Source organism: Sinocyclocheilus rhinocerous, unplaced genomic scaffold (assembly GCF_001515625.1).
Source record: "Sinocyclocheilus rhinocerous isolate Xijiao unplaced genomic scaffold, SAMN03320098_v1.1 scaffold269, whole genome shotgun sequence".
Taxonomy (NCBI): Eukaryota; Metazoa; Chordata; class Actinopteri; order Cypriniformes; family Cyprinidae; genus Sinocyclocheilus; species Sinocyclocheilus rhinocerous.
In genome coordinates, this window is record NW_015652298.1 from 653,968 (window position 1) to 679,119 (window position 25,152).

The 25,152-nt window shown below is 36.1% G+C and overlaps 2 protein-coding genes across 3 annotated transcripts in view; both read left to right on the top strand.

The window, feature by feature from the left end:
- Window positions 1-16,028, top strand: part of mapk14b (mitogen-activated protein kinase 14b) — a 38,815-nt gene extending 22,787 nt beyond the window's left edge. The window contains exons 4-12 of one of the 2 annotated variants that reach the window (XM_016520368.1): window positions 1,666-1,777; window positions 2,307-2,336; window positions 4,328-4,375; window positions 4,573-4,687; window positions 6,039-6,110; window positions 11,860-11,939; window positions 13,760-13,838; window positions 15,399-15,572; window positions 15,688-16,028. In XM_016520368.1, the coding sequence (XP_016375854.1) occupies window positions 1,666-1,777; window positions 2,307-2,336; window positions 4,328-4,375; window positions 4,573-4,687; window positions 6,039-6,110; window positions 11,860-11,939; window positions 13,760-13,838; window positions 15,399-15,572; window positions 15,688-15,749 (772 nt within the window). In that variant the 3' untranslated portion in view covers window positions 15,750-16,028. Of the gene's footprint in view, window positions 1-1,665; window positions 1,778-2,306; window positions 2,337-4,327; window positions 4,376-4,572; window positions 4,688-6,038; window positions 6,111-11,296; window positions 11,377-11,859; window positions 11,940-13,759; window positions 13,839-15,398; window positions 15,573-15,687 lie in introns of both variants that reach the window. The other variant, XM_016520367.1, reaches the window with a different exon arrangement.
- Window positions 16,029-19,184: 3,156 nt separating this feature from the next.
- The window catches only part of LOC107714507 (SRSF protein kinase 1-like), a 54,081-nt gene continuing 48,113 nt past the window's right edge, over window positions 19,185-25,152 (top strand). Inside the window, exons 1-2 of the mRNA XM_016520371.1 lie at window positions 19,185-19,294; window positions 20,191-20,245. Coding sequence (XP_016375857.1) covers window positions 19,282-19,294; window positions 20,191-20,245 — 68 coding nt within the window. The 5' untranslated portion in view covers window positions 19,185-19,281. The remainder of the gene's footprint in view (window positions 19,295-20,190; window positions 20,246-25,152) is intronic.

A 25,152-nucleotide genomic window follows, 5' to 3' on the forward strand; every position in this document is an offset into this window, starting at 1 on the left:
AAGATATAATTTAGTGATGCACTGCAATTTAGGCACCTAATTATTTTTGGCTAAAATAGTTTTTCATTGACCGAAACAGTGACATAATTAGTGTTTTGCCTCAGTCTGTGTCTATTTGGTTAACACATTGTGGATAAAACAACAGGTAAAAATTTCAGCTGTGTGGAGGCTAGTGCTGGGTTAACAATATCGATTTAAACCGTAAGATCAATCTTTAAGTCTATACTGTTTTCTGTTGATGCATAACTTCACTAAACATTACTTGTAGCACACCTGCCATCCAATAATCGCAGTAAGCTTTGTGCTCAGGTTCCAACAATATCTCGGCAGTGTCTTCTGTTGATTTTTGTTGCTGTTTTTTAAGATTACATTTTTTTGGCGTTTTGCCTTTATTTGATAGGACAGTAGTTAGACAGGAAGCAAAGTTGGAGAGAGAGAGAGAGAGGGGGGACGGAATCGGGACGCCCGAAGCGCAATGGCGCGACATGTCTCACGCTACCAATGATGCTATCGGTGCCGACAAAATTCTGTTAGTTTTTTGTCATGAAATACAAATTTCTGGTGGTTTTGATGCTCCTTAATGTGGCATGATAAAAAACTTCTGCACCTCACTAAAACACTGCTCCTCAGTTCATGCAGCACATGAACTGGTCATCTCTTCATCTTTACTACTAGTTACAGCACAAAATAATCATGAATGAACAGAACATATGATGTTAAAATAAACTGTACAACTTACTGAAATGTATCATATCTCATGTAATGAGAAACAAAGACAAATACATCACTAAAACGGCTTGTCAAGTAAACAATGTCATATAATGTTACATTTACCTCAGAACAGCCATTCAGTGACCATAAACTCAGTAGTCAACTTGAAAATAATCACTCTAGAGAGGAGCATTTTGCTAAATATGTGAACTATAACTTTTTTACTTAACCTGTTTTTTCCTTAAAATGTATGTTTGAATAAATCTGTCATTAAAAACAAGTTTTTATTTCAGCCACCTTTCAAAATGTAGTTCAACAATAAAGTGGACAGTATAAAGTTGACATAAAAACTGCCTTATTTGCAGTTTAAATGTCTTTTAGTTTTTATTTGATTATTGATCATTAAAAAAAAATGTTTTTTGCATCCTGAATTTTTATTTCAGTGCATCACTAATATAATGAACACTGAATGGCTTTCCTGAGGTAAATAAGACATTGTGACATTGTTTGCTACCTGTTTGATCAAAACCACATTTATTGTTTGAATTTCTTTATAAAATTGACTGAATCTGAAAGCTCAGACTTTGTTTGGTATCAAAAGTAACAAATCACAAGGCTTTATTCCAATTACTGGATGGATTGAACAGCATAGACTAAACAAAATCTCGGTTCCTCAAAATGAATATCAGTTGAAATTGAGAAATCCATATTGTCAACATAGTCCTAGCATTTACACCTCCTGAAATTGATCCACGTTGTGTATATGAAATAGAAACTTGAAATGCCACCGCCGGAGAAGCTCTTTGGGTCAGTGATTTTTGGCCCCCTTAAAACTAACTCTAAAACTTTCAGCCTTAAACCAGAAATTCTTTTTTTGGCTGAATATTCTTGGTTACCAGAATTTCGTTGCATCACTAAACAGGACTAATGGGTTAATGCTGTACTGTTTAACAGGTATCTGGTGACCCACCTCATGGGAGCAGACCTCAATAATATCGTCAAGTGCCAGAAGCTGACGGATGATCACGTCCAGTTCCTCATTTATCAGATCCTGCGAGGACTGAAGGTTAGGCCCAACCCACTGTTTTCACTTTCACTTGGTTGTAATTGCTCAATGTAATGGGAGCTTAAATTAATATCTATACATATATATTGAAAGCTTGCATTAAGGTCTGCCTCCATAAAAATAATAAGATCTGCCTCTATCCAATTAACAACCAATGGACAGAAGTTACCACCCTACTGTTTTATCTTTTTCAATAATCTTTTTCACTCAGATGTATGTCACAGTCACAACACAGAAGAAAAGATCTGTCGCTACTTATGTTACTTTTTTCCTTTTAATGCTACTCTTCATCATTCACTGCATAATTGCTATAGTTCACTCTCTCTGATGTTAATTTAAAAGATAATTATGTAGCACTTATGTAGTGTTCTATTTATGTAGAATACTATGTTTGTAGTGTATGAGCTAGAGTATGAAGGACTGTGTTGATTTAAAGTGTGCTCCACTTAGACGTCTGGTCTGCAAGTAACTGGTTCTCATTGATCTCTGTATTTGACTGAAGTGAGTTCATCAGTCTTTCTCTCCACAGTATATTCACTCGGCGGACATCATCCACAGAGTGAGTAGACCACACTTTCTGTTCATTACATCATTTATTTATGAGCAGTGTGGGGTTATTACTTTTGAAATAGTCTCTGGTAGGCCTGTCACGATAACAACTTTTTGTTGTGCGATATATTGCCCTCATTTGGACTAGCACCTCATGACTACACAACGTTATGTACGAGAAGCTGCAAAAGACACAGGCGCAAGTGGAATGTACAAAATATGGTGACATTAATTTTTATGTAAATATAATGGGTGATGTATTGCATCACCAAAAATTATTGAGTTCATGTACATATATTGCGCGATAAGTCGATATATTGATTATTGCGACAGGCCTAGTCTCTGGTGTTGTTTCAGTGTCATATTTTGGAAGTTAAAAAAATAATTTTATATTCCAGATATTTTATTAAATATTAAAGTTTTTTTTACATTATATATGCCAATATTTTATAACACCTTTCATAGTAATATATATATAGAGTCCTTACTTTAGAAATTCACTTCAGAATTTTTTTTGCTGAATCACTGAATTATTAATATAATGGTTCGCTCAAAAATTAGAATTTGCTTTAAATGTACTCACTCTCAGGCCATCCAAAATGTAGATGAGTTTGTTTCTTCATCAGAACATATTTGGAGAAATGTAGTATTACATAATTTGCTCACCAGTGGATCCTCTGCAGTGAATGGGTGCCGTCAGAATGGGAGTCCAAACGTATTGATCACAGTAATCCACAAGTAATCCACACCACTCCAGTCCATCAATTAACGCCTTCTGAAGTGAAAAGCTGTGTGTTTGTAAGAAACAAATCCATCATTAGACGTTTTAACTTCAAACCGTCATGTCTGGTCAAAATGCGAGTCCATAATCCATTATGTCATTATGTAACTCTTCCTCCAGTTAAAAATCCATCCCCTGTTGTCCCTCTCATCAAAATACATAGACATATTTGTTTAGAGCTGTTTTTGCTTGTGAACAGTGCTTGATCTGTGCATATTTCACTCCTGATTCAGACGAGATGACTATTCCTGGAAGCAACGGTTTAAAGTTAAAAAAACACTTTATTTGCTTCTTACAAACACATCTATTCACTTCACAAGATGTTAACTGATTGACTGGAGTGGTGTGGATTACTTGTGTATTATTGTGATGTTTTTATCAGCTGTTTGGACTCTCATTCTGACGGCACCCATTCACTGCAGAGGATCCATTGCATAGCAAATTATGTAATACTACATTTCTCCAAATCTGTTCTGATGAAGAAGCAAGCTCATCTACATCTTGGATGGCCCGAGGGTGAGTCATTTTTCAGCTAATTTTCATTTTTGGCGAACTGTTCCTTTAAAGCAGCACTATGTAACTTCTGGCGCTCTAGCGGTTAATAAACAGAACTGCACACATCCCAAGAACATGGGATGTGGAAGAACATTCCAACCGGAGCTACTTCTCTAAGTTTGTCTATGGTGATATACGCAGGTATGTGTTACTCTGCAGCGGTGATGACCCGACCAGGCTACAATAGTCCAAATATAAGTACTTATTATAAGTGTACCGTAGTGATTCGGAATAAGACAAAAACGCGCTTTGGAAGATGAATTCATGATGTACTCGCTCATTATATACATTTTGCAAATTTTGAACACCGAAAAAGTTACATAGTGCTCCTTTAAGGTGTGTAGGGATGGAAAGGCATTAAGAATTTTAGACCGATTTGACTGAAACGTTCAGCTTTCAGTCCGAAAATGGTTTTTCTCATTAGTATGGAATGCGAGTTTTATTGCAGGTTTTGCGAAGATTTGGTTTTATGGTCTCCTCTGCACCACTGCTTGCGTAAACACCTTTATAGTTTATAATTAAGGTTATTTCTTGCCGTGACATGATTTTAGCTCCACAGGATGACTTTTATTAGTGCATGAAGACCATTTGTATTAAAAAATGATGCAAATTCAAAGTAATTCTCACTTACACTATCTATCTGTTCATCTTTTCCCATAATACAGGATCTTAAACCCAGTAACTTGGCTGTAAATGAAGACTGTGAACTTAAGGTGAGAGCAAGCTTGCACTGATTGCCAAGATCTCTGCCATCATCATCTGATGCTTTTTCCACTGTCACATCTGTTATTATTATCTTCTGTTGACCAACAGTGGGTTTATAGTCGGGCAAACACTGAGGCACACAGTGTAATATGAGCGCTGATAAGTGTAGTTTATGGCTAATGCTTACTCTGATATCTGTGCTCAGATTCTGGACTTTGGACTGGCCCGGCTGACTGATGATGAAATGACGGGATACGTTGCCACCCGATGGTACCGTGCCCCAGAGATCATGCTCAACTGGATGCACTACAACATGACAGGTCAGGATTAGCCAGAATCCTCACTTGTGTGTTAATGAGTAAAAAAGCTTTTGTTTTATATTAAAGGGGTCATATGATGCGATTTCAAGATTTCCTTTCTAAATTTTTAAATTTTTATATTTGAAGACAACATGAAACGGCATTTTCAACTCACTTAACTGGCTAAAAAAGAATATTCAGGTGGAAATAATGTAGGATGGGATTTAATATTATTCATGAGGATATGATTGAATATTTAAAAATGGGCAGTGTTATAGGTTAGTATTATTTTTTCCAGCTCATGCAGTCTTAGTCACATTAGCAAAAATGCTTATACTTTATACCACAATATTGTATAATTTGCTTGTTTTTTTTGGTTTTAATTTCTATTTATTGGGTAAATTCTTATTGTTAAATGTCTTGATTCTGATTGGTTGATACACATTTATACATTTTCTTGCACAGCTGTGAATTTTTTTTCTGTTTGTAGATCGTATTACAGATGCATATCACCTTCTTTTTGACTAGTTAATAGTTTAAGTTTGGGTTAATGTGTTCTGTTTGGGATGAAAACTTGAAATTGTTAAATAAATAAATAATTAGATATGCAACTTTGTAATAACTTTGTGAAGCTTGTGGAAAAAAGAAATGTTGCCTTGGACGTTCTAATATTACTACAACTGAAATATAAATAAATTAAAGCTATAATGTAGAAATGAAATGGAAAAATGAAAAAGAACAACAAAATATTAAAACAAACTAAAATTAAAATGAAAACTGAAAATACAAAAATAATAGCGTATAAATACTATAATGCCATATGAATAATAGTATATGAATAGTTGAAAATAAATGCACATTGCAGCTGAGTCACCTTAAATTTGCATATTTTTTTATAATGCAATGTTCCATTGTCCATTATTCCCCACTTGTTGTTTCCCTACTTTTTTAAATAACATGCGCTGATTAATTTTGCACAGTAAGACTAAGGGCATTTAAAGGAATAGTTCACCCAAAAATGAATCGTTCCAAACCTGTATGGAAAAGTTGAACACAAAAGGAGATATTTTGAAGAATTTTGACGAACCCAACAGTTGTTGGCCCCCATTGACTTCCATAGTGAAAGAAATACTCTGAACGTCAATGGGCACGATCAACTTGTTTGATTACCCTCATTCTTCAAAATATCTACTTTTGTGTTCAACTTAAGAAAGAAACTCATACAGGTTTAGAACAACATGAGGATGAGTAAATTATAACAATTTTAATTTTGGAGTGAACTATCCCTTTAAGAAAATGAATATCATTTAGTCTTTAACAGAATGTATGTTGTTTCAGTGAATGAGAAGAGTGTTGTTGTTTTGTGTTGTAGTGGACATCTGGTCGGTGGGCTGCATAATGGCTGAGCTCCTCACAGGACGGACCCTGTTTCCCGGCACTGATCGTATCCTTTCCCCTTCATTCAACCCCTGCCCCAAATCTCTCTTTCTGGAAATACCCTTTAGTTGTGTGAAATTTTTGGCATGCATTGCCCGATCCCTCCCTCCATCTCTGCAAGTGTGAAAAAGACTAATTCATAGAGAGGCAGCGATCCTGAGAGGAATGAGTCAGCTAGAGTCGTTCCCGCTGCTTCCCAGTGAGTCACACTGCCTGATGGTCCTGTTGACAAAAAACATGAACTTTGCTCAGTCTTAAAGGACAAAGCACAGCGTGCGCCGCTCTGGGAATCTTAATGGTTTGCTGCTTCTGTTCTAGTGAGCGAGGTCGTCGAATCAAACCCCCTGTGAAAAATACAACGCACTCATACATTCAGAACACATTAAACAGGGTCCTAGCCTTTAGAGAGAGGAAGTGTGATCTGCATTTCAGGGAAGCCTGTGAAAAATTAGATTAGGATAAAGCAGTTGTTTGGTTGCCAAGACATGCAGATTATCTGCTTTCTGTGTGCATTTGTCTTTTTGTGTGCGTGGTGTTCTTGTTACAGTGTAATTATACATTTAAGTACCGAGTAATATTAATTAACTACATGTACTTACTATATGATTAGTGTTAGGATGAGGTTTTGGTTTAGGGTTAATTGCATGTAATTATGCATAATTTATTGTTATTATAATAGTAAGTATATGTAACTTGGTGTAACAAGGACACCTTAAAATAAAGTGTTACCGACTCATTGCGTTCTAAACTGCCTACAGGCGGTGATGCCACCAGAAGTGTTCAAGTGGCCATATTACTCTTCCCTAACAGCAGAGGGCATCATTGACTGACAGGGATATAACCTTGACCTTAAAGGGAGAGTTCACCCAAAAATGAAAATTCTGTCATTAATTACTCACCCTCATGTCGTTCCAAACCCGTAAGACCTTCGTTCATCTTCGGAACACAAATTAAGATATTTTTGATGAAATCTGAGAGCATTCTGACCCTCCCATAGACAGCAAGGATCCTAACACGATCAAGGCACAGAAACATAGCAAGGAGATCATTAAAATAATCCATGTGACATCAGGGGTTTAACAGTAATTTTATGAAGCTACGAGAATACTTTTTGTGCGCAAAGAAAACAAAAATAACAACGTTATTCAAGAATTCGTCTCCTTGCATCACCCTAAAGCGCCATTTTGGAGAGTATCACATACGTAAACAACGTATGCTGTTCTGCGTCAGCAGCACCGTACGCAGATACGCTGTTTACGCTTTGATCTGAACATTGTTTACGTATGTGATACTCTCCAAAATGGTGTTTTAGGGTGACTCGGAGGAGACGAATTGTTGAATAAAGTCGTTATTTTTGTTTTCTTTGCGCAAAATTGCTTAAAATTACGGTTGAACCCCTGATGTCACATGGACTATTTAACGATGTCCTTGTTACGTTTCTGAGTCTTGATCGTGTTAGGATCCTTGCTGTCTATGCAGGGTCAGAGAGCTCTCAGAATTCATCAAAAATATCATAATTTGTGTTCAGAAGATGAACGGAGGTCTTACGGGTTTAGAACGACATGAGGGTGAGCAATTAATGACAGAATTTTCATTTTTGGGTGAACTATCCCTTTAAATCACTCGATTTAAAGCATATCAGTCACACAGGATTAGTTTTTAGGATATGTGTATGTAAATGAATCATTACTTGAAATGTAATCTGTAATGTTTATGGTCATTTCGGGCAGAATAGGCGATATCGTTAAACTGTGTGTGTCTGCTGTACACTGATGACTCGGGTAACTGATCCAACACAAAATATGTTTCTTTACGTACGTAATTATGCAGGAAATATTAAACATAAACATATATCTGGTATTAGTGTCAGAAATTGATTCAAATAGATACAATACAAGCATCCGGTACTATATTGCACTATATTGTATTGAAATTCAAAGGTTACCATGCATCATCGTGGAAATTAAGCCTCATGTCTTTAAGTCCTTACCTTATGTAGTCAGCGTTACTTTTCTGAATAAGTTATGGTGCGTGTGTTTTATTTCCTGATTGAGCAACATCTATTTCATACTCTTCAAGATCACGCACATTCTATGGCATTTTACTATGTAGGAGTAATGTTATGTATACATTGAATTAATTATTAATTTAACCAGAATTTAAATCATAACGTCATGCTTCAAAATGCATGCTGTTAACATTTGCTGTTAGCCTACTGTACGAAAAAATTTTTTTTTTACATAAACAGTGAATAACTGTACAAGGCGAATTAAGGTGTATGCGTATACAAAGCAGAAATCTTCATTCGGATTTCAGAATGAGCACTTCATCATTTGAATTACAAATGCGGAGGATCTCATCTGTCTGATGTTCACTACTGTAATTAATATGATACGTAACTTTTTAATATGCAGAGGAAATTCCCAACATTAAACAAATCACCATTTACATGCTTAGGACGTTTGCGTTGTAAGAATGTGCTTCTGATATAAAAACGCTGACTCTTTAGGTGGTTTTCTCATTAAAAATATACAATTTCCTATTAACTCAATAGAATGTTTGGAATACTAGGAAATTCCTATGTGGCAGCGTGGTGGCTACACTTTTTATGATGTCATGAGTAGTGCTGTCAAACGATTAATCGCATCCAAAATAAAGATTTTTGTTTACATAATATATGTGTGTATATTTATTATGTATATATAAAGACACACACATACAGCATATATTTTGAAAATATTTACATGTATATATTTGTTCATATAAATTATATCATATACAAACATATTTAATATATAAACGTAAGATATTTTAAAAAATATATACATGCATGTGTGTGTATTTACGTATATATACATAAATATACACAGTACACACACATATATTATGTAAACAAAAACTTTTATTTTGGATGCGATTAATCGTGATTAATCGTTTGACAGCACTACTCATGAGCAATCCAGCTATAAATCAGAGTTTAAAACTCTATTTGTGTTTGAGTTATTGGTGGCACATTCACAAATGCTCAGTGTGTTTCCACAAGAGAATTAGTACAGCTGAGGGAAAGCTTTTCAGCAAATAACAATTTAAACTTCACTCTGTTTCTCACACAAGCTATCATATGATTTTAGAAGACTTGGGATATAGCAAATCATATGGACCTTTTTTTGGTTGTCATTTTTGGAGCCTGACAGCCCTTGTGTCCATTTACTTTCATTGTAAAGAAATGAGCAGCTTATACGTTCTCCAAAATATCTCCTTTTGTGTTGCATGAAATTCATACAAGTTTGGAACAGCATGTGAGTGAGTAAATTATAATTTTTGGCTACACTATGCCTTTAAATCCACAAAAAAGATTTTAAAGTGCACACAGTATACTTTGATGCACTAAATCTTGCATGTAATGGCTAAATGTTGACTTGCTGCATTTAAGCATGTTTCTGACTGCATGAATGAACTACCCCAATCTGTCATCTACTTGCTTGCAAACACTTTTCAGTCAACTTTTGACTCATCTTTTTTTGATGATTGTTTGTGATTTTTACTAACATCCGCCTTTGCCAGATTTGAGCAGAAGTCAGTGTTGATCTGCACATGAGTGTAGAACTAGGCCACTTTGCTGTAGCTCACACCTGCCTGTCACATTCACTTGTTAAACATATTCACACGTTTTCACTGCCTGCATTTACAGGCATAAGAATATTCCTATATAAATCAGAATTTGGTCGTATTCTGATTATGCTAGCGGACATGTTTCGATAATGTAAGAATATTACATTTTTGTAAACTTAATATAAATGCATGAACCGTAATGAGGTTAAGCCAATATTTTGGTTTCTAGAAATCTGCATGAATTCATTACAATTTTGGATCATGTAAACATTTTTATTTTTGGAATATCCTCCAAATCTGAACATAATATTTCGCTTTTATGTGTTATGTCACGAGGAAAGGTAATTCTCTGTGATATTACTGTAGGGTTCGGAAAAATTAATTGATGAAATACACTTTTGAAGATAGGAATAAACTTTTTATTTATTTATTTTTTAAATAAGTCTCTTCTGTACATGTAAACCAGTGTTAATTTTTTTATTTAGTCTTAGTCTTTATCTTGAGACAAAAATGCTTAATAGTCTTAGTCACATTTTAGTCATTTGAGTCTTTAGTAATTTTAGTCAACGAAAAGTCATTGCATTTTTTCAACTTTTAGTCATTACTTTGTCAAACTGCAGTTACGGACATTTTCTTTTGGTAGCTATTTTATATGTAGTCTTCAAACAAAAATAGTCATTAATTCTTCACTCTTTAGACCAAATAAATTAAGCTTATGAGAAATTTGAATCAAGGGCTGAATTTGGAAAAACTTGAATAAATGATGACAATTTTTTTGGTCTTGTTGACAATTAATGTTCTTATTAACGAAGACACAGCATACATTTCGTCATAGTTTTTATCATCAGATATTAGTTTTAGCGCGTCAACGTCTCGTCTTAGTCACAGAAGAACTATTCGTTCACGAATATTTTTCGTTGTCGTCTTCGTTGAACAATAGCTTTCTCAGAATAATAGCTTAACCCAAATATGAACCTTAATCAGTAAATGTGCATGCAAAGGTAGTCCGTGTCATGTACAGTTCTACAAAACACATCTGCCTGACACGCTGTTGCATTAAGTCAGATTTTGTCTTCTGCAAGTGTACTTCAGTCAGGTAAGTTTGCTAGCTTACATCTGCTCTGCCAACTCACTCAGTGAAACAAGAGCAGTGGTTCCCAACACTGGTCCTGGAGGCACCCCAACGCTGCACATTTTGCATGTCTCCTTTCTCTGACGCACCAGTTTCAGGTCTTGAAGTCTCTACTAATGAGCTGATGACCTGAATCAAGTGTGTTTGATTAAGGAGACATGCAAAACGTGCAGTGTTGGGGTGCCTCCAGGACCAGGGTTGGGAACCACTGCAATAGAGGAACCTGAGAAGTGTTGTGAGCTCCATACATTGTTTTTGCAGAGTGCATGTTGGCTTTGAACCAATCATGGCTAAGTTTTATTTCTTCCTTTATCCCATTTTCCTGTGCTGTTTTTATTCTTTTGTTAAAAAAAAACAACTTTTATTATTGTTTTTGTTTTCCTTTTCCCCAGTCCCTTGCTTTCATAGTCACCCCATTCCCTGCATTTTCCTTTATTTTGCTCTTAAAGATATTGATCAGTTGAAGCTTATCTTGATGCTCGTCGGAACCCCAGAGCCAGAGCTCTTGATGAAAATCTCTTCAGAGTCTGTGAGTTTTCTGTTCTGCCTAAGTTTGGCTCTCTCTGTGTCGCAATGACGACCTGGCGATCCTTTCTGCTTGCTTCAGTCACGCCGGTCACTCATGTCGCATCATTTTTCCCCCTTCCTTATTCACTTGCATGAACTACTAGTTATGCAATCATCTTAAAATAGGCAGTAGTAGGCAGATGATTTTGCAAAATCAGCCCACGCTTACGAGGGTATAACAATGGCTTTCTCAATGCTCGCTCTTCTGCGTCCTGCACTTCCTGTGTCTTTATCAACACTAGACTGATTCACATGGTATGCATGGGTCTTATCTAACATAGAGTGCATATGTGTTGCTCCTCCTCTTCTTCCTATCCTGTTTTTCCCCTTCTCGGTATCAAGCCGGCGACGTAAAGCAAACCGATTGGTCGCATTGTTTTCCTGTTTTCCCACTCATATTTGTGAGTGTATTTTATCGTACACCCCTTGACCTGGGTTCCCCAAGATATAAACCAGCTTCAGCAGATAATGCGACTGACGGGAACCCCGCCGGCCTCTCTAATAAGCAGGATGCCGAGCCACGAGGTGAGAATGTCGCAGAAAATCCTCCAGACCCGGGCCGCTCTGAAAACATGTGACTACGTTTCCCCATGAGACTCTTTTCTATTTGCATGGGTCGTTTTTTATTTATTTTTTATTTTTTCAAACTCCCTCTTTTCCAACTGCTGCCTGCTTTTCGTTTGCAACACGTCTGACCTAATTTCCACCCACAGCAGTTCTAGGGTTTACTGCAAGGCTGAGCTTATAGACAAACACCGCCACTTGTTTTAAACACAGGCATGCAGTGAGTTCCAACTGCTTAAGCTCTAACATGCAACGGTGAATGTTCCGTGCAGTAAACAAAAGCCATGTTTGTTTAACATGCAGAAGCACTGGTGTGTATTGTTTGAGGTCCACTGGAAAACACTGAACGAGACTGATCAAGATAGAGATTAACATTCCAGAAGAAATATGATGTTTTTTGGAAGAACAGAAATTGGCCCAAAAAATATTTGCACATTTTAACCACAGTGTGAAGATCATTGCATTAGATATAAAATATCAATGGCATTTATATATTTTAAATATGTGACCCTGGAGCACAAAACCAGTCTTAAGTCGCTGGGGTATATTGTAGCAATAGCCAAAAATACATTGTATGGGTCAAAATTATCGATTTTTCTTTTATGCCATAAATCATTAGGATATTAAGTAAAGATCATGTTCCATGAAGATATTTTGTAAATTCCCTACTGTAAATATATTAAAATTTATTTCTGATTAGTAATATGCATTGCTAAGGACTTCATTTGGACAACTTTAAAGGCCATTTTCTCAATATTTAGATTTTTTTGCACCCTCAGATTCCAGATTTTCAAATAGTTGTATCTCAGCCAAATATTGTTTTATCCTAACAAACCATACATCAATGGAAAGCTTATTTCCATCATCTTTCATATGATGTATAAATCTCAATTTAAAAAAATTGACCCTTATGACTGATTTTGTGGTCCAGGGTCACACATGGATTAATTTTGCACAAAATAATTTAGGCTAAGATCATTCTTAATCTCAGTAGAGCGCTGCAGCGATGACACATTTTTGTAGGCCAGTCCTGAAGTTTCCCTCGACAAAAACCCAATAGGATTTTTCCATTGGCTTTTGGATTAATGCTGAAAATAAGCTCTGTGACCAACAATAGTTTATTATTGTTACACGTTTTGTTCGTAATCTTCACAAATGAACACAACTTTCATGAATTTTGAAGCTTAAATACAATCGGTAGAAGTAAAAATCTAAACGAACTTCACCACAATTGCATGACTTCAACATCACCACCATTAAACACTTTCAGTCTTTATTTAAAAAACATTTGCTCTGAAAGTTTTAGTTAACACAACAAGGCTGTGAAAGTTGACTAGATGGCGTTTAATGTCGTTGAGAACCTCTGTAGTCCCATTTAACCACTTGTTATCAACCACCTTTTTCAAGCCAAGTCAAAATTCACAGGCTATTACTGATGGATTTTATGTTGAAGAATAAAACCTGAAAATATCTTGAGCTTGTATTAACCCAATAATTATATATTATTTTGAGCTTATTTCAGGCATTTATCCAGAAGCCCATAAAAAAAAAACATTGGCTTCAGGACGATGGAACCATAAGTGCTAACATGCTAATTTGTTTCACATGTTTTGGCCTACAAAAATACATCATCCTTGCAGCACTCTATATTGTCATGCTTTTTTCTTAGCCATCTTTGTTTGCTTTACTTTGTCCTGGATTTTGTCCTTATTTTGACTCTTTAATAATTATATGTGATCCTTTAATGTGTGTGTGTGTGTGTGTGTGTTTTAAATCAACAGGCCAGGAACTACATCAATTCCCTTACTTATATGCCCAAGAGGAACTTCGCAGAGGTGTTTATTGGTGCAAACCCAATGGGTAACAATTCTGGCTTTTTTTTCACATCACCTAGACTTCTTTCAGAACCGGCCCCCGCTTCCAGTAACTTAAGAGCTGAGCAATAATGTGATTAACCTCATCAGCCGATTTTAAATCGAGGTCCAGGGCCCCGACAGGGAGCCACCTTTTTTTCTTCTTTTTTTTTTTTTTTTTTTTACAAGGCTGTCAAAGTTAACATGTTAACTTAAGGGATTTATTGTTTAATGTAATAATTCATTATTTCTAGTCAGAAATCATGATGTTAATAACAATGATATAATTTATAATTGACAGCCTTAGTTTATAACTACTATAAATAACAAGTCTGATTTCTATTTTAAAGTTTTATATTAAATATAAAAATAAAGGAAATGTTTTTTTTAATAATACATACTACCATTTGGGGTCAATATGTAAAAAAAAAAAAATGTAGTTAATACCTTTAGTTTCAGCAGGGATGCATTAAATTGATCAAAAGTGACAGTAAAGGTGTTCATTATGGAAGAGGATTAGGGCCAGACAATAATAAAAAAATAAAACCATCTCAAGATTAAAGTCATTAAATTTAGAGAACAAACTCGTAAAATATCAAGAAAAAAGTCGAGATAAAATGTTGAGAATAAACTCATTGAATTATGAGAAAAAAGTTGTTAAATTGCGAGAAAAAAGTTATGTTTCGAGAAAAAAAGTCGAGATAAAATGTTGAGAATAAACTCATTAAATTATGAGAAAAAAGTCGTTAAATTTCGAGAAAAGAAGTCGAAATAAAATGTTGAGAATAAACTCATTAAATTATGAGAAAAAAGTAATTTAGAAATTTAACAAGTTTTTTCTCGAAATTTAACGACTTTAATCTTGAGATGGTTTTATTTTTTTATTACTGCTTGGCCCTAATCCTCTTCCGTAGTTCACAGTTACAAAAGATTTCTATTTAAAATAAATGATGTTCTTATAATTCAGAAACTTTCTATTCTTCAGAGAATCCTGAAAAAATATGGTTTTCATGAAAATATTATGCAGCTGTTTTCAACATTGATGGTGATGATTATAATAACAATGATAAATTATTAATTATAAATGCTTTTTTTTCAAATCAGAATATTAGAATGATTTCTGAAGGATCGTGTGACACTGAAGACTGGAGTAATGATGCTGAAAATTCAGCTTTGCATCACAAGAATAAATAATATTCTAAAACACATTCAAATAGAAAACTGTTTCTTTAAATTATAATAATATTTAAAAAATATTACTGTTTTTACAGTATTTTTGGTCAAATAAATGCTGCCTTGTTTAGCATAAACCATTCAAAACCATTAGTAAAAATTATCAAAGTGTACTAAAATATTGTTTAATTGGTTTTTGGTACAGTGACAGTATATAAGCTCTAAAAAAAAAAATCTAAATTGATAATATAATTTTTTTAAATAGTCTTACAAAAACATGTTTTCATAATGTCACAATATTTTCCTCACACAGTATAAATTGCTCTTTTATATATTAACATATTTAGCTGCGAATATAGCTTTTTGAGGCCCTGTCCTGCGTTATCTGTTTTAGCTGTGGACCTGCTGGAGAAGATGCTGGTTCTGGACACAGATAAACGGATTACTGCGTCACAGGCTCTCGCGCACCCGTACTTCTCCCAGTACCACGACCCGGACGACGAGCCCGAGGCAGAGCCCTACGACCAGAGCTTCGAGAGCCGCGAACTAGACATCGAAGAGTGGAAACGTAAGCCTGCACTGTTTAGATCTCGCAGACAAATGATATTTTACTGACCGACCTCTCTGCGATGCAACAGTTGCACTTGTTGTCAGCACTTTTAACAGTCAGTGTGTGTCCGCAGGGCTCACGTATGAAGAGGTGATCAGCTTCGAGCCTCCCGACGGAGACGAGATGGAGTCATGAAGGCTGCTCCACCTCCAGGACCTTCATCCGTACATGAAAATGACATTCAAGTGCCTGCCATCATCAAGCGCTGGCTTCCCCGTGTTCTGAGTCTGCTTATCCATGCCTTCATACACGCTCTGTCAAATAAGGGGAAAAGAAAACGTGCAAACTTTAAAAAAAAGGACACCGAGAATGTAAGGTTTTGTGTCCTGTGCCCCAGTAAGTTCAAGCCCACATATTGTCATCATTTACTTGCCTCATGTTTTTCTAAACCTGTATGAGTTTCTTTCATCTGTTGAACACAAAAGAAGATATTTTGAAGAATGTTGGAAACCAAACAGTTGCTGGTAGCCATTGGAAGTCAATGGCTACCAGCAACTGTTTGGTCACTCATACACGATTGGAACAACTTGAGGGTGAGAAAATGACAACATTTTCATTTTTGGGTGAACTATCCCTTTAACTACTCTTTTGGACAGAACACTTGAAATTAGAGATAAATGTATATATATCAAAAAAACAATCAGTCAAATTCAAAACAGCATTTTAAGCTCAAAGTTTAATATTCTTTCTCTGGGGAAGCAAAACATTTACCTCCGGACTCCACTTGTAGCCTACACAATAAATAGAGGGCAGAAAAACTCAAGTACTGTCAGAATACGAAGTTTTAGATATGTAAATAAAACGGCACTGCTGTACATAAATGATAACAATGTGCACCAACAGTTTTGTGAACGAGCTAAAGAGTGAATCCTGTCACCTAAAGAGGATGTAATTATTATTTAGTGCTCTGTGGAGAATGTAAACAGAAGAGTATATATAGACTCAGTGTTCTTCTGCCAACTGCATCTCTGTCTGTCTCGGACAATAATAGATGACACAAACAGTAATGCTGTTTACACGAATGAATGCAGATATGCTTGTTCTGAAAATGTATTGGGCAATATTTAGAAAAAAAAACATGTGGTCAGTGCTAAAGTGAGAATGTAAAATTACTCACAACTTTTACAACTTTTTGTACATATAAAATATAATGGGCGAATCTCACGAAACCTCTTCAGAACATGGCCAGATCATGATGAACTACAAAATCAGAAAAAAAATGGTAAAATATATTTTAAATATTTTTGCATAAAGTCAATAATTATGTTTCTATTATTTGAGAATCAATAATTATGTTTTATATTATTATTTATATATTAACGATTTGTTCACATAATGCTTATTACCATAACGCAAAAAAAAACTAAACAAAAATCAAGTCAAACTGTAAAGGTTTCTAAAGATATGCTTCCTTTTTTTTTTACTATCTGTAAAAATATTTTAGTTTTAGTTTTGAATTTGTGGTGAAATGCGGTTTGGACATGTTTTTGACTGGTTTTTGTATGATATATCCTTGTTATCTGCCTGATTTTCTGCCAGTTCTTCAAACGCTCGCGGTTCTTCACTCCGTGTTAAAGGCCAACTGATGCTTTAGCTACACTAGAGCATAGTTTCTCCCCTCATTAATGTATTGTTTATGTAAATTGAGAGAAATTGGTTTACAATAGGGATCGAGTTGATCAACAGAACAACTCCAGGAGCATTATGGTCCACAATAAAATAGTTCCCCTTTATTTTCGCTTGCTCTGGGAAAGACGTTCGGCCAGAAAGTTAATGTTTGCAAAAGTGAAAGCACCTGAGCCAATATTCTGCTTTTCCGTTGAGCACGATGATGTTAATTTAACATCCCAGACTAGAAGACTGTGTCATCAGGAATGTGTTTTCTCAAGCAGAGCCGGCATCTTTATTGTATCAGTTGTTTAAGATTCTTTTGAACGTGTTTTCCTTTTCACTGTATATTATCACTTAATTTTATTCGGCAATATTTTCTGTGTTGAGCATGTATTGTTATATGTGATGGGGTGTGTTGGTTTGTTTGTATGCACGGTTACCGTTTTCTGACGAGTGGAAAATCACTAAACGCGTCAATCAGGGGTGCATCGAGCTGTAAAATCTATTAAACGTGGTTTATACTTCATTTTTTCGCATGGAATCCGTTTTTCATGGAAAAGAGATTATTGTATGTTCTTTTTGTGCATATAACCGGTTTTTCTTCAGTCACACACAAGTTATGTGGTCTGTGGACGACCACTGCTGTACAGGAATAAGGGCAATTCTTTTTCACAACACTCATTATTTGGTATTTCTTTTGCGCAAAAATAGTAAATTGTTTTCTGTTCTTACCTAATTAAAACGTAAAGTTGCGTCTGCACACAAATTTTTTTATTTTTTTTTGAAGAAACACTGCCACCAAGTGGTAATTACTCCTAATACACACTCAAAATGTCTGAAGTGTGAAATAGTTTGTTACATAATTAATATGTAGGCTATTGCAGATTACCGCAACCCACACCGTAATTCTTAATATATGAGGCATCTTTTATAAAATCACCTCTGGTGACACCAAAAGCTCAGTAAACTCAACAATGGAGTAAAATAATGCGATAGACCTGTAAAAAATGTATGCAGAGAAAAAAGGCTACAATTAACTGAACACATTTTGACAGTTTGTGACAACATGCCCCAACAGCATAGCGCGCATTTTGGGATTGCATTGTGTACGTTCTTATAGGAAACTGCACTGATTGACAATGATTTGAGAAAAATGCCTGAATTATGAAATACTGTTAAACACACACAACATACAGTATCTGCATTTAACCATCTGGTGCTATACTTGTTCAAAAATTACCTTTTTTTCCCCCCATTGAAATCAATGTATTATATTTTAGTTCGATAATGTATTTCTATTTTTTAGGTGATTTATGGTAGTAAATTACATTTATGGAATAGTTATGATCCATTTATTGCCTGTTAACCACATAGACCTGACAATGAAATATTCAACCTAAACTGTTGGAAATCTTGAATGCTTTGGAGCACATTACTTCGGTTTGGGTTCTTTTTTTTTTCTTTTTCTTTTTTTTAAACATACTTGGCAGATAATTGCTGAAGTAAAAAAAGAAGGCAAAAAACTGTTTAAGAAGTTATAAAAATGTACAAAATGCTATTTTTAAATTTGACATTAAATATTTTACAAAATATGTTTTACTCTAAAACTGCGAGAGAATCGAAGGCATAAATTTAAAGTTGTGTTCCAAATTTGAGGTTGATATCTTCAAAATAAACTGTGTGCGTGTGTGTTAACAGTGCCAAAACCATTACCAAGTTTCGTACCATTCCGATGAAATTCTTAAAAAAAAAGAGAGAAAAAAAAGAATGGCCGAACAGCACCAGAGGGTTAATATGTATTGATGTATTTAAAACATATTTATACACTCAGTCTCTTGTCTACTCTGAATGGTCCCTTGTTCACCCAACAACTATTAAACCAGCCTTGACTCAAAACCTTGTGACAACTTCTCTCTGCTGGACTCATGTAAGTACATGTGATGTGGGTGTGACACTGTAGCTCTGTTCAGTTCAGTTGTTGTTGGGGAAGTTTTGTGCGCATGCGCGGACCGTTACATGTGAGTTAATCTGAGCATTTAGCCGCCGGTGCAGCAGCATGGAGAGGAAAGGTGAGCATCAAAACTACGGTTCCACACAACAATCTGTTGCAACAGCGTACATATAAATATAAGTAAACAAAGCATCCAGTCTGAATCATATCTGTGCTGTGAATTTAAGCGCTGTGAGATTTCCCAGTGTGTGCTGATAGAGACAAAAGCCCATGTGTGTTTAGCTGCCGCTGCTAACCTAACAATACTGCGGCTTTACAGCAACATCTGCTTATATTGCACTGTTTATCAGCAACGCGGACAATTGTTGCTTATGTATGAACCTTTTTTAGCGTGCCTCTGATTGTAATCGCTGTTTGTTGTAGTAGTTATATTCATTTGTTTTCTTGCAGCCTCGGTTCTTGTGAGCTTTTTGCTAGCTGAACTTTCTCTTGTTTTCGTTCGACTTTAAGAATTACGATATGTTTATCATAAATGTGTTTGTTTTATTCTACTTTCACTGTTGTTTGTGTGTCAACAAAATGCTATCAGCATAAACCGATAAAGCCGCCAAAATCTATTTTGTTGACGATATGGTTAATGTTACCGCCTAAATGCCACATTACTGTCTACTGTAAAAGCATAATGAACTTTTAGGGAATATGGGAACTATAATAAGCTTTTCAAATATACCCTATATATTTGTCTGTCGTGTTGGTTCTAATCTATTGTTGATGACCGTTTTCGCTCATATGAAGTGCCCATTGTTGCATCTGTAGTAATGTTGAGTATCTTGAAAACTATGATTAAGTTTCCAACTTTTGATGGTGGTTTTGTGGCGACATAATGTCCTAATACCGGTCTCTTAACATAAAAGAAATATTACTTTTATCTGTATTATAGATTAATAGGTTTAGTTTTTACCAAACAATTTATGAGAAGTGCCTAAATAAAACTATTTATGTGTTTTTTAACAGTACTTGCACTTCAGGCGAGGAAGAAAAGGACCAAAACCAAGAAACCCAGCAAAAAGTGAGTAAATTCGAGTGTGGATTCGGTTTATTGTTTGGTATGAAGTTGTAAAGGAGGTCTGAACATGATTCGAAAACATTAGGTATAGTGCTATAATAGTGGAAACGGTAATAATAATGTGCTCTATGGAGAGATAGTTTATCTCCAAAAAACTGCATCTCCATGGAGCTTTATTATAGGGTTAGTTCACCCAAAAATGAAAATTACCCCATGATTTACTCACCCTCAAGCCATCATAGGCGTATGTGACTTTCTTCTTTCAGGCGAATACAATCTGAGTTATATTAAAAATATCTTGGCTCTTCCAAGCTTTCTAATGACAGTGGTTGAGATTTTGAAGCTCAAAAACTTGCGTCCATCCATCATAAAAAAAGTGCTCTACACAGCTCCGGGGGGTTAATAAAGTGAATTCTGAAGTGAATCGATTTGTTTGTGTAAACTCGTCACGCTTGTCATGTGACACACAGCAGTAGGCTTAAGTTTTATTTAATTTTTTCTTTTTTATTTGAAATATTCCCAAATGTGTTAACTATATCATGAAGTGTCTCGATTGGAGATACTTCATGGAGGGCTGAGATCACTGACTGAAAATGTGATGTTTAATTAGTCCTCCTCAGATAGTGAGTTTTGACTGTGTCATGTGCACAATGTGGATACATCACATGTCAGCTGTGTGGACACTGGATTGGCAATACTGATTTCTTTATTTTAAACTGTTCTGATTAACCAATATCAGTTCTTAAATCCTAAGGATCAATCTTTTAGTCTATGGTGATGCTTGAACAAAACTTCACTGAACAGTGTTTGTAGGCCACCTACCATCCAATAACTGCAATAAGCTTTGTGTGCTGTTGCTTTTGATATGAAACTACGCTCAAATTCTGTCAATTTTATTTTGAGATTCGACAGTAAATGTAGTTTTGATGCCCTTAAGCGTAGCGTAACAGATTGATCCAATACAAAAACTGGCTTGTGTGCAATTTAAATGCTTGTGTACAATTATATTTTGTATACAAGCATTTAAATTGGGGTTCATTGGGACAGATTTGGAGTAAATTGTATAGCAAATTTTTACTTTTGAGTCAACTGTTCCTTTATATAATTTTGATTAATTGATTGTTAAATAAATCAATTTCGGTTTTCAGCTAAATTAAAACTTTTTTGGTGCATCACTAAAAATAGTATGTGTATTTATATATATATATATATATATATTTTTTAATTGTGTGGATGAGAGTTGTAGTTTGCTTATTGAACATTCTTAAATATATAGCCTATAAAGTCACCTATGGTATTGGTTGAATTAGGTTAAAATAAAATCATCATTATTTCTAGTTTGTGTAGATGGAGTACTTGAGCCTTACAGATGGATCTGAGCTTGTATAAGACAAAAAAAAAGTTGGGAAACGTGGTAATATACTATTTAGAGTTTACATTCATATAAACTCCTACACCTAATTGAATTGCGATTTGTTTAGTATCTCAACCGATTTGAATCGTCACATATTTGAATCGATTTTCAACCGGCTCGCGGTTAATCGTTACATCCCTACTTTTGGCAAATTTTTAAAACAAAATTAAAACAAACCAATGCTTAAGAATCAAGAGAACCGAATGTAATGGAGATCATTAACTCCATTAACTAAAATTCACCCAGAACTTCTGGGACGAAATGATGGATAAACTATGAAGACCTACACAGTGTATTTGTGTGTGTTCCTCTCTTAAACACTGGACAGCCACACATCTGCCCTGAAGAGAGCTGTTACATAACAGCGCTTTGTGACAGCCATCAAGCCTGATGCGTTTTATTCTCTCTTTCCCTCACACACACTCTTTCATCTACCGAATGCTCAGGTGAAGCACAAACAGAAGGGAACATGCCCTCTGGGGTCCGCTTGCGTCCTTGAAATATGACAGAGCGACAGAACCTTCAGCCCGGCCCTTCTGCAGAAGAGAGGCGGGGTATACGACTATTCTCCGTGAGCCTCTCTGCAAAGGCTGTCATCGTGCCCTCTCCTCCTGCGGTGCATTTACGCCACACCGTGTTAGGAGAGAGTGAGTTTTCACTCACTTATCACCCTCCTCCTCTGCTTTTGTTTCTCTTGCCCTTCCCCTCCCTCCTGCGCTGCCTTGTTTTCCAGCTCACTAGTGTCGGATCGGTAGTGTTGAGGCGGCCAGTGAGCAGAGAGCAGGCAGGCAGACTCTGGGAGTCTCATCTGCGGTTCAACTGTGGCTCGCACCGTACCGTCCTGCCCCGCGCTGTCCTCCTCTGCCATGTGGCTCCTGGACTGGATCACTTCACTCAACACTGCCGTGATGAAACTCGCCAGCGGTCTGAGGTGCAAGTGAGTGTGTGTGGCTGAAATAGCACTGCTGACTTATTGATGCTGGATTCAATTTTAATCAGACAGCTGATGCGTTCGGGTTGGGACTCTTTGGGGAGTATCAGGCCGTTGTGGGATGCGTGTTTGCACCGAGTAAGTGGGACGGGTTTGCAGGATCCTGTGTTAGATCCTTGTAGACCTCTCTGATGCATGCATGCATGAAACTCGCTGACCACCCGGTTCTGTCAAGCATCCTGCAAAAGTGAGATTGGACTCTCGTATCTGCACCCTGTGTGTTCCCTGAGTTGGGAAGTTATCTCCCCAGGTGTATACAGCCTATCTGTCACTGTGCACAAGTTCTGGTGCAGTGCTGAGACCCTTAAAAGGGCTGGTGTCGCAGTTCACCGAGCTGAGATTTGCCTAGCTGTGAGGATGCTCATTATGTAAGCTGTATCCTCCACAACTGCAGCACAGGGGGTCTGGAGGACTGCAGATGGCAGAGTATGTGGCTCTCAGCACGGACTGCATGAAACCAAATCAAGTCACTGTTTTGGGAAGCTGAGCACCATGCGGATGCTGCACTGGCCTGTTTAGCAGCAGGGCGGTTCCTGTTTGGAGTTACTTGACTGAGCAACTCTTGAAATCTGTATTTGAAGATGCCAGAGTACTTCCCAGTAATCTCTGCTAGTATTGCTTAGGAATTTGAAAGAGCCACTAATCTTAAGTGTTAAATTTAGGTATGTAACTTGTTCAACACCCATGAATCATACTTGAAATCATGCGGCTTGTTGAGCAGAGGTGTGCTAGTACTTTTCTGTGCAATAAAATTTAAGAGGAGAAGACAATTAAACAGGAAGAAAAAATTGAAGGAATGACTGGAACTCTTTTGGAAAGGGATGTACTGCTTTTGGAGGGCCACCTTCCTGCAGATTTTAGCTTTAAATTACACCAACAAACCTGCCTGGATCTTTCGAGTGATCCTGAAGACCTTGATCAACTGATTGAAGTGTGATTTTATTAACGTTAGAATCAGACACTTTCATAATATGCAAATGATAACAGTAAAGAGAAAAGAACAATCCAACCCGCATGTCAGCGCATGTGATTAACCGCTCACGTGTGACCTGCTCTGTGAAGGACCGTAAGTAGAATATATTGCTAGGCGCCATTCACACAGAATGCACTTTTGTGTTAAAAATGCAAGAAGATGGGAGTTGAACTTGAGTGCCACGTTTATAGAATGCCGTTTCATGCATGAGACACGAGCTCAACAGTCAAACGTACATAGAAAATTAATGGAAAAGCAGCGCAATTGAATAAAAAAAAAAAAATCTGTAAAGAACTACTACTGTATGTCTGATATTTCATGTTTGCATCATGGTGACAGGCTGAAAGCTGCTGTTCATTGTTTTTACAGAACATTTATAGTTAATAAAAGTCTACTGGTCTACCTTCAGTCATTTTGAATTTGAATTACCTTGACTTTTGAGAATTTTTAAAGCATTTTCCTTGTTTTATTATACATTATAATATGTATAAGACAAGTTTGTACAAGATGTAGTTGTAGTTCATGCATCTTTTCTAGAAATATATTTAACGAGTGATTTGTTTACAGGGCTCGAAATTAACTTTTTTACTTGGTAGCACTGGTGCTCCCAACTTTAAAAAGTTAGGAGCACCATCAAAAATTTAGAAGCACCCACCAAAAATTGAGTACCACAACTACAAATTATATATTAACATATTTCATCTTTAAATTCTTAACTTTAATGGTTAATATTAGCTTTTATATTGGTTAATATTAGCTGTCAATCACTGTCACTGCTTTCCGCTGACAGGTGACAGGGAGCTAACTACCGTGGGAAATGCAAAGGGCTGAAGAAGAGAGAAAATGAAAAGAACGCTGACAGATTTCTTTCACCTTTTAAACCACCTAAGTTAATCTGGGTTTGGTTAAACGCAGAGAGCGAGAGAGAGAGCTCCTCTTTGGCGAGGGTTAGGATGGTGTATGTGGTGTTATTTTACATTCAGCTCTGCCAAATATTTTCTAGGATTTTATCGATAACAAATAGTGATGCACCGATTGCAATTTTCTTGGCCGATTCCGATTTCCGATTTTTCGTGATCTGCCGATACTAGTGCTGGGCAATATGTCAAAAATATCTTATCGATAATCGCCTTTAAAAATATCGCGATATCCGATAATATCGTCTACGTAAGCCCCACCTCCACCACGCCCCGCCCCCGCCGAGACAACATTGCCGACATGCACCATAAACACACACCATGTTCAGTTTAGTCTTAATTATTGCCACCAATTTTTGTTTTACTTTTCTTAGTTTGGGCTTAAACTAACAGAAAACATTAGCGACATTCTGGCGGTGATTGTAAGAATGATAAATGCATGTTGATGTCATATAATATTGTCTTGAATAAAATATGCCTATTTTCCGGTGTTTCTTTTTCTTTTTGGCATTATCGCCTGTGTAGACCTTTCATGATGGTAAGTTTAATTTCCTTAATTATAACAATTGCAGCGTTGTTTCTACACTTGTAGTCAAGCTATATCGCATTTGATAT